The sequence below is a fragment of the Suillus fuscotomentosus genome (assembly GCF_016647785.1).
Source record: "Suillus fuscotomentosus strain FC203 chromosome Unknown F5891scaffold_683, whole genome shotgun sequence".
Classification (NCBI taxonomy): Eukaryota; Fungi; Basidiomycota; class Agaricomycetes; order Boletales; family Suillaceae; genus Suillus; species Suillus fuscotomentosus.
This window is the reverse complement of record NW_024540195.1, coordinates 2129-11375: the sequence shown is the minus strand read 5'-3', so window position 1 is coordinate 11375 and position 9247 is coordinate 2129. Positions and strand designations below refer to the sequence as shown.

The window sequence follows — 9247 nt, the reverse complement described above, 5'->3', positions numbered from 1 at the left end:
AAGAAGAGTTCCTTGACAGCAGGTTCAATATTGAGCTAAGAGTTCTACAATAAAGCATTTGACTAGTCTTGACCTTTGATTCTACCTGTTTTGTGCTGAGGGGGTTTATCATTGTAATTCTGCACCATTTCTTTGGAGTATAGTTGGTACGAGGCACTGTTGTTGAAAGGGAACTTGAGGAAGAATCCCGTATATTCTTTTGGTCATTGCCATACTGTCGGGCTGACCATTGTTTGTTTGTTTTCCTGTCAAGTCCAAAGATTGGATTGACCATCGTATTACTGATCTTGCAGAAGTATCCTTAGCTGAACATACTTTGGGTAGTATACAACTAGCCACCCACGAACGACCACGTTATCAGTCATTGGTATTTGTCTGAATCGCTGACCGTGGAGATATTTGTTTTATAGGTGTTTATCTATAGATCATCTATCTAAGAAGACAACGCAAATTGTTTTAGTCCTATATATTCATACATGAATACCAATAGATGTCCCTAGGAATAAATGTAAGTACCTGAAGACAAAAGTCTGTCATGTACAAAACGTTGATCATCGTGCACTGGAGTGTCACGAATGAAAGTCACAATCACACTGGTGGGCAAATTCAGGATATACGAGGTAAGCATTGCTTTGCTGCAACCTGGTCACGGTAGCGGAGACAGCTAGCTTGAAGACTAACACATTCGTGGCAGCAGAGAGCGGCTACATCGCAAACGACGAGGGTATCGTGCCTTCTAGAGTGGGCTCCTTGAACGTGCTCTTCACAAAATGCAGAACATGATGTATCTGATGCTCTTTGGGTCTAGACACGCGCATTAGCTCCTAGTCGACCTATAGCAGAAGGTCACAAACCTCCATGGTCAGAACCGCGGTGCAGGACTGTAAGCTCCAGTCCGGGGTTCGACCAGGGGATGGAAATGTCCGTCAAGAACCGTACCGTCGAGAGTCATTCACGATAGTTTTTGGGAAACGTTACGGTGAACTTCAGCACAGAATCCTGGTAGTATCCTGACAATAATATGAAACCGGACAGCGCACCAGTAAGTATCAAGAATACTGACCTTTATGCACAAAGAGAACGGCGTCCCACAACAGGGTGCTCTCCACAGAAGGAGTGATGCACATGCCAGTTGGACATTGGTTGATGTTTCTCAGTGATGCGGCATACTGGGAATTGAGAGTCGCACGAGTCGCTGAACTTACTATGATGGATCCTTCGGGGTAGGTTCAGTCTGCAGTTTGAACGATCTTTGTTCAAATACTCCTGCCTTTGGCAAGACCAAGGTCGATTGTGGGGAAGAAACGACTAGCACTCGGCATGTTCAAGTAGCTCATACGGTGGGGGTAGGGGCATATTACTAAGAGCCTCAAGCATGTAAGTTTTCTCACGCACGGTCACTTAGTTCCGTGCACAACAGCATTCTTCAAACTTCTCACTGTATAACAGGTCACCCGCGAGACCATGAGCGGCTCCTCCGAGTCTGAATCGAAGAGCAGCGATATCTTGTCCTCTTCTGACACCAATCCCAGGTTTGTTTTTCAATCACGCCCTCAGCGTTTATAGCATTTCAATGTGAGCTCATACGTAGTACGTCCAGACAACCCCAATCAACTACGACATCCTCACCTCCCACATCTGTGGCACCCAGTAGCTCCCCAGCTAAAAGTACTGGCTCTCCTGTTATGTCTGTCAATGACCATACATTTCACAGCCAATGGGGTAGCCGCGCCAACTTGGGAAAACGTCTTGTTCAAGATTCCCATAAGCGTTCCGCTCAGTATGCCTTATATCAAAATGGCATGCGTGATGAGGATTGCGACTTGCCGACGAAGAGATTAAAGACCTTACACACAACGGTATGTCCATTTGAGTCATAGCTTTGGGAAGTACAATCCTCATTTTTTTCAAAGTGGAACTTTACTGCCGCCTCCACCGATGCTACAAACTACCTCAACCAGCGCATGCTTGAGCTCTCTCGGATAACTCGCCAGGCTATTGCCACGAGGATCCACTACCAACGCCTTCGCTCCCGTGAACTTGATTTAATAAAGTCTATCCTCGAAGACGAAACCGAGCTGTGCCAGACACAGTTGAGTGGAGTTGACATGCAAATTGGCTCCATTCGGAATATGCTCGAGGCTCAGGGGGTCACGGCGACAGGGAATACAGATTCTAGGTTTAGCCCTGGCAATGCCAGGCTTTGGTACAGAAGCCTATCTGATGAAGAATCACTTGTAATTGCCGCAACATCGCGTGGCAGCTCAGCCTGCCCACAGTCCGATGACTCAGATGTATAATTTATTTTGCGCTCATCACTATCTCCTTAACCACATCATGTGCCTTGTACGTAGTTCGGTTTCAATGTATTGGCTTCAACATTCTGAATTGCATTGTCAGACTATTTCGCAAAGAATATTTACTAATACTATGACAGGTATCACACAATCCAACTACTACAGATTTGGACTTGTCGAAGTTAAGTTCGCAGCCTATTGCCCTGAAGGTTTACTGATTCGGTCGTCATTCGCTATCCGGAACACATGTAATAGAACACCCGCTTGTTCGAGTCGACATCGTTGTACGTTATATTATTATTGAGTTATCGGCTGGATCATAATTATACAGAGCTCTAATCGCGACTATCAAGGACATGGGTTCTTGTCCATGCCCTCGCTGCCTGATACTAAAAAGCTTGTTCAATTGTCTTGGTTTGGCGAAAGCATGAAAAACCACATAGCCAGCGTTCGAGTATACGTTACAACACAAGTTGTCAATGCTCGGGAGTTCATCTATCGATTAGGAAGTTATGTAGACGGCGGAAAAGTTCAAGGCACCCTCAGAGAAGGCTCGTTTAAACTGCCGCATGGTGAGTGTGTCATATCAAACGCACATCTTTGATTTAGGGGCATAATCGAATTCCTAAGTCTCATCGGACCAAGTCGGAAATGTTGATCGCGGGCCAGCACTGTAATCGTATGGCTCGGTGAGTCAGATGCTCGCACTTTGATCGTTTTGAGGATGATTCTAACACCGTGTCAACATCATTTCTATTGGTCAGAAACAACACTCCAAAGATCATAATCGTACATCAACGGACCCCCTGACTCTCAGCCTAGCGGTGCCTGCACCCATGATACCCTCGAAAGACTTCGAGAGTTCATATACGATAGCCGAAGTTTACACGAGTCAACCATTAGCACCGCAAGGTGACTGAGGGCCAGCCTTACAATCGCAGTAGTATGTAACTAATCTTCGACTATTTAGCTCAACGTAAATGTTCGTTCTTTCCCCAATCTCACCATGAACGATTCTGAACCATCGACTGAGACGTTTACACCCATTCAATACGAGCCTGATAATCCCGCCAGTATTACACGGCGGGGGACACCTGTTCAAGCAGGCTCCTCCCGATACAGTCCATATGCATGTAGCACCACGAGCTCAAAACCCTCCACGTCGTTGGCATCGGCCAGCATGATGGGCGATGCCGAGGGTCCTCAATGTCCTCTAAAGGTCCCCCAACCTAGCATGAAGGACTATGACGCAACACAAACACTGGCTGTCCATTGGGCACAAAAGCGCCTCATTATGGACAGTGTATTCGAGGGTTGGATCAGAAACACCAAAGATGAGAAGGCCAACATGGACACCCGCGTCACTGAGATCATCTCTCAGGCTAATATAAAATTCAATTGTAGTACGTGCTGATAACTACCCCTGCGCACATTGTAGCATGAACTGATACGCACCAATACAGTGTTGCTACCCAGCAAATATCTCAAAGACTGTATAATCGATGCCTTAATCAAGAATCGCAGAGCGCTCGTGAAAAAAGCTGAAAAATTTGTGCATTTATACAACCTCGAACCACCGCCACAGATGTCCGGTGAGGACCGCAAGTCTTATATGAATCAACGAAGGGCAGAACTCTACGATCCAACACAGCCCTTCGGATACTATCTACACGGCAAACAGGAAACTCCGACATCTACCGACGTGCTTGTGTTCGCACATCCAGCTGTCCAAGGTGTTCATATGGCACACTGGTATGAAAGCAAGAAATCCCCGCTTTGTGACAGAGAGATGAGGTCATTGATGTCGACCACGACCATTCACATGCTCTCAGGGTCAGCAACAGCAGTGAGTGAAGTATATTTTGGTTTCCATTCGTTGACCCCTTTTGTATGATCTTCAGATCAGGTATGTCATTGATCGGCATGCCGATGATCAACCCTCCGCATCGAAGAACACGCTGCAGTACTCTACCGAGTTGTATTCGGGCGAGCAGGACTTGATTACGAATGCGATGGCGTATACCCTTCAGACAGATATACATCGTGAGCCATTCGAGAGGCGTTTACTGGGTCTTCATCACAATGGGCTGTGAGTATTTTGCTATGGTGAACACACATAGCATGCTCATACTTTTGCAGTCAGGCCCTGCACAAGATGCTGAAAATTCCGCCTCCTCAGATTCCAATCTACGTACCTGTGACGACGGGGGAGTTAAGCATACCACGCCCAATTTCCATTTTGTCACCGCTCGTGCAAATGAGTGATCGAGTGCCCTCGATGACAGTGCAACCGCAGATGACAGTGCAACCGCAGATGACGGAGTTAACACAGACTCTGGACTTAGATGACTTCAATTTCAGTTCATGGTTGTCTGACTTGTCGGAGGAGCAGCCCACGGCCTCTGGGTCAAGGTTGATCGAAGGGTCTTTCAATATATAGAAGTCATTCGAACATCGGATCAATTTTTCATACACCTTACAGCTGTACTTACTGTACTATGACGCAGACAGGTGAAGCTGGCTTCCGAGAATGCGCTTTTAGGCTGTTTTCTGGTTGTCCCAATCTCGTAATGGATCTCCAGACAGATGCTGTCCTGACAGTTTTCCGGAGAGGTCTCCAAGACTCTCAAAGTGTGGACGTACGTAGTCCTCCAGTCGAATTAATTTGCATTAATGGATAGTGCTCAGGTTCGGCTTGCTGCTCTCCAAGCCTCTGTGTCCTACCTTACTGCATGTGATCAACTTCAATTATCACACTCGCTCTCGCTACTCTATTCAATGCTAGACACATTACCTTCCCTTCCCGACATTCACCTTAAATCCTTCCTCAGCTCGCTGACGCTATTATGCTCATCTCATCCTAATCTCTTTGTGCCTCATATGGATGCCCTACTGTCTTTCTTGCGTGGTTTCATAATGCCAAGCGTTGACTCAGGCCCGACACCCACGGTTGCTAAGCCATTCCCCGGCACATCAAGTTTCACGTTCCCTCCCGGCGGATCTGGCAGTCGGACTCCAGATGGCAATGACGAAGTCACAGAGGACGAGGAGAAAGAGTTGGTCAGAAAAGCTGCATTAGAATTTATGGTAAGTCTTACCGAGGCTAAGCCTGCATTGGCGAAGCGTTCGGAAGGATGGACGGCGGCTATGGTAAGAGCATCTCTAGAGGGCATGGGGGAATTACCAGAAGACACGTTGGATTCCTGGCTCGAAGCTGATGTAAGATACTTATCGTGCATTTCTCCAAGTATTTCACCAACTCAAATATCTTAGCCCTCAGAGGACGCACAAGATGAGAATTATCCTCATGTATTCGAGCAATCCCTCGATAGGGTGGCCTGTGCTCTTGGAGGTAAAGCAGCACTTCCTCCGGCGTTCCAATATATTCTGTCAATGCTCGCCAATACGACTGGAGATTGAGGCACGCTGGCCTGATGGCTATCGCAGGCATAGCCGAAGGCACGAACAAGGTTCATTTGGTTTATTTATGGCAAAGCCTAGGCCCACTCATTCGTCTATTATTAGGTGATGCAAATGGAACTTGGGAAGGTTGTTAAGTGCGCATTCTTCAGTTTATTGTCCAGTCCCTTTCATTGATCGTGTTCCCAGCCTCATTACTCCAATGTTCAAGGACGCACGTCCATGTGTCCGGTATGCCGCATATCAATGCGTGTACGTTGCTTTTATTATCTCATGATATCCTCGCTTAATGATTGATGCAGTGGTCAACTATGTACTGATTTGGAGGTAAGTTTAGTCACCCTGCCACGATGATCCTCATAGACGCTTGTGCTCCAAGGAAATCATTCAAGATCGCTACCACGAGCAATTATTTGCTGCGTTGATCCCAACACTAGAAGCGCCAGAACCTCGGTGACTATTACATCCTTGATTCTGTCACTTGTCCTCCGCCTGATCCTCTATTTTAGTGTGCACTCGCATGCCGCTGCTGCCCTGATCAACTTTTGTGAAGGTGTCGAACGTGACACCCTTGTTCCTTATTTGGACCCGATCGTTGAGCGTCTGCTCAAGATGCTCAATCCAGGAGCTGAGGATGGCAAAGTAGTCAAAGGTTATGTTCAAGAACAAGCTATTACAACTCTTGTTATGGTCGCTGACGCCAGTGAGGCAACATTTGCTAAGGTATTATATTGCAGTCTTGCATATCCATTGTTTATCTGACGCTTGCATATACAACAGCACTATGCCTCCATAATGCCTCTTCTTTTAAATGTTCTCCGCAACGCCAACAGTTCTGACCATTACAAGCTACGCGCGAAAGCCATGGAATGTGCTGGTTTAATAGGTAAGAAACAGTTGATATCAGCGCAAGTTTCCTTGACTGATCCTTGTCAGCAATTGCCGTTGGACGTAAGGTTTTCCGCACTGACGCAAATACGCTTATTGAGCTTTTAATCAAAATCCAAAGTTCGTCCTTGACTGCCTTCAAATCAAATCTCGATAACCGTTTACCATGTATGATAGATTCTCCTGTTGATCCCTCGGACACCATGCTGCCCACCTTTTTAATTGCTACTTGGGCTAAAATTTGCCAAGCTCTCGGCATCGAGTTCGAGCCGTTCCTTCCTGTAGTCATGCCTCCACTACTGAATGCAGCCAGCGCAAAAGCCGATGTCTCTATTTATGGTAATGTCATTCATTCGGGTCACGGTACCCACTTACCTTGCTACACAGATGATGAAGACGATGTCGGCGAGACGCGAGAAGGCTGGGAGACCATCTCGATGGATGGTCATATCATTGGAATCCGCACTTCGACTATCGATGAGAAATGCCAAGCGTTCGACACACTCGTTGTCTATTGCGTGACACTTGGCGGCCGATTTGCACCTTATCTCGCCCAGAGTTTGGAGCTCTCCCTCTATTACAGCGGGATTGCCTCATGGGGCTGGTTTCACAATTACCATTATGCACCACGGATATCTGGTACGTTTCGCATTCTCTGTCCTCATTGCACTACGTTCACGATTTCTTCAAGATTTATGCGGCCTTGGCGACATGTTGTTCGCATTCGAGCTGGGTAAATATCTGCCTTTCGAACAACTGATGGGCGTCCTCCCGCCCGCAAGCATGGATCACATTTCGTTAGCATATCAAGTACGTTGAGTGGCCCTGTGTCGTGCATTAGACTAATCACTCATAGGATCTAATGTACGACGCAAATTCACCGATATTGGATTTCTACCCCCTCAAATTCAAGCAAGACCTAAGTGAGAAGAAGCAAGCATGGGAAGCGATCATTAGGATTCCCTTCATTGATGAGCAGCGGCTGTTACAAGCAATGCATTGTGAGTGACAAGTTCCACTTTTTGCTGTAGTTTGTCATTGCTCCATGTGTGCAACCAGAGAACATAGGTCCTGACGTCGATGTCCTAGTGCACGTCCGTCCGCTAAAAGGTGCGTACTGGTATTTTATCAACGTTCGTTTTTACACATTCATGCAGGTTTGCGATTCTGGACTAAGGAGGAGTGAAGCCGTGGCTCACATTGAAGGGGGTCCGAGATCTCGAGCCAGTTTCTCTCTTCTCGGACAACTCCACTGGCTCACGTCTCACGATGCCGCCACGCTTGTTGGAGCGCGAGAATTGAGCCTGCTCGACCCCTGAGTGCACTGCACCGTCTCAAATATATCCTGGAAGAACCATCATATCGCGCTCTCTTCCGTGATTTCCTGAAGGCGAACTTCTGTGAAGAGAATTCGGTGTTTTGGATGGATGTCGAAGATTTCAAGCGCAACTTCAATACGACTTCTAGTGCACAAGCTGCAGCACCTACTCAGTCAGGCAGCAAACTGAGCGTGCGCAGGAAGGCGGCAAACGAGGGCGAGAGCTTCTTAAGAGTCGATATCTGGGATGTGAACAATGTGTCCCCACCGTTGTCGGCTGCGAGAGGAGAATGGACGTTTTAAGCCTGGGGGGCTAGTGAAGGTATATCTGTCAAAGAAATCGAACGGGTTGCTGATGACATTGAAAAAAGCGACAATCAAGAAAGCTATTGTGAAGAACATCCCTCGCTACACAGTTCTGAAACCATCACACGCTATCTATCGACTTCAGAACCAGCACTTTGCTTTGAGAGACAGGGTGACTATTCGTTAGCTTGAACGTGGTCGATTGTGTTGGTTGGAGGGGGGGTGACTAACGCGGTCGATTGTGTTGGTTGGAGGGGGGGTGACTAACGATGTCCTCAGCTGGATTTGCGTTGATATTGATATTGATACTAACCTTCAATCCGATCGCCCTTTCCAAAATTTCAACATATTCGACAGCCCACGCCGCCATCTCAACATCACACTAACCCTTCTCCCCGAGTCCTCTACCCTCTCCCTCTCCCGTTTTTTCTCCATCTCCCGTTTCCTCATTTTCTTCGCCTCCCTCTGCCTCTCCTTCTCTGCCTCCCTCCTCTCGGCTACTATCTTCCTCGCGCGATCGATACCGCAGCAACGCTGATCCACCGTCAGAGTCAGGCGCACAATCGGATACCACGATGGACCTCTTACCTCATCCTGAGGTGCCATGGTACAGGTAAGTCTTTCGATTATGATTCGATGTTGAGATACTGATTTCTGCACGATACGATGCGGAGGGGTGAAATCGATAACGTTGATTTCCTTTTTCGGCGTGGGGGCTTGTTTCAAAGTCCACCGCCGTCTCCCGGACCGATTTCAATTTATCTCAACCGTTTGTTGTTTTCAAAATCTTGTCGATACAGTTGTTTCTCGTCCCGCTGTTTGTCAATTAATACTCGTTGAATTTTCGGACGGTTCCTTACAAGCAGTGAGAATTATCACCGGGTCTAATGCACACAACGCCCAGAGGGCTCCTTATTTTGCACTCAGGCACTACTCCGGCATGTATTTGAGAAAGTCCTTGTATACGCAGTGCTTCAAGCCTTCGGCCTTCACAGTAAAACACTGTCAGCGAGCCTAT

General features: G+C 47.2%; 3 protein-coding genes across 3 annotated transcripts; all 3 read left to right on the top strand.

The window, feature by feature from the left end:
• Positions 1-535: 535 nt before the first annotated feature.
• On the top strand, positions 536-2300 carry F5891DRAFT_991475 (uncharacterized protein; the record flags this gene model as incomplete). The annotated part of the gene is made up of 9 exons (XM_041378116.1): positions 536-620; positions 656-741; positions 809-883; positions 1007-1042; positions 1351-1377; positions 1450-1532; positions 1601-1687; positions 1715-1859; positions 1914-2300. 9 exons carry the CDS (start codon positions 536-538, stop codon positions 2298-2300), a joined length of 1011 nt encoding a protein of 336 aa, XP_041216070.1.
• A 1003-nt stretch (positions 2301-3303) lies between these two features.
• Positions 3304-4737, top strand: F5891DRAFT_1204310 (uncharacterized protein; the record flags this gene model as incomplete). The annotated part of the gene is made up of 4 exons (XM_041368993.1): positions 3304-3700; positions 3761-4143; positions 4199-4386; positions 4437-4737. The coding sequence occupies 4 exons, from the start codon at positions 3304-3306 to the stop codon at positions 4735-4737; spliced, it is 1269 nt and encodes a 422-aa protein (XP_041216069.1).
• Positions 4738-4970: 233 nt separating this feature from the next.
• Positions 4971-8226, top strand: F5891DRAFT_1133855 (armadillo-type protein; the record flags this gene model as incomplete). The annotated part of the gene is made up of 13 exons (XM_041364760.1): positions 4971-5516; positions 5616-5686; positions 5713-5767; positions 5823-5854; positions 5907-5969; positions 6020-6044; positions 6097-6170; positions 6227-6440; positions 6498-6603; positions 6654-6725; positions 6783-6944; positions 6993-7163; positions 7958-8226. 13 exons carry the CDS (start codon positions 4971-4973, stop codon positions 8224-8226), a joined length of 1860 nt encoding a protein of 619 aa, XP_041216068.1.
• Positions 8227-9247: the final 1021 nt, after the last annotated feature.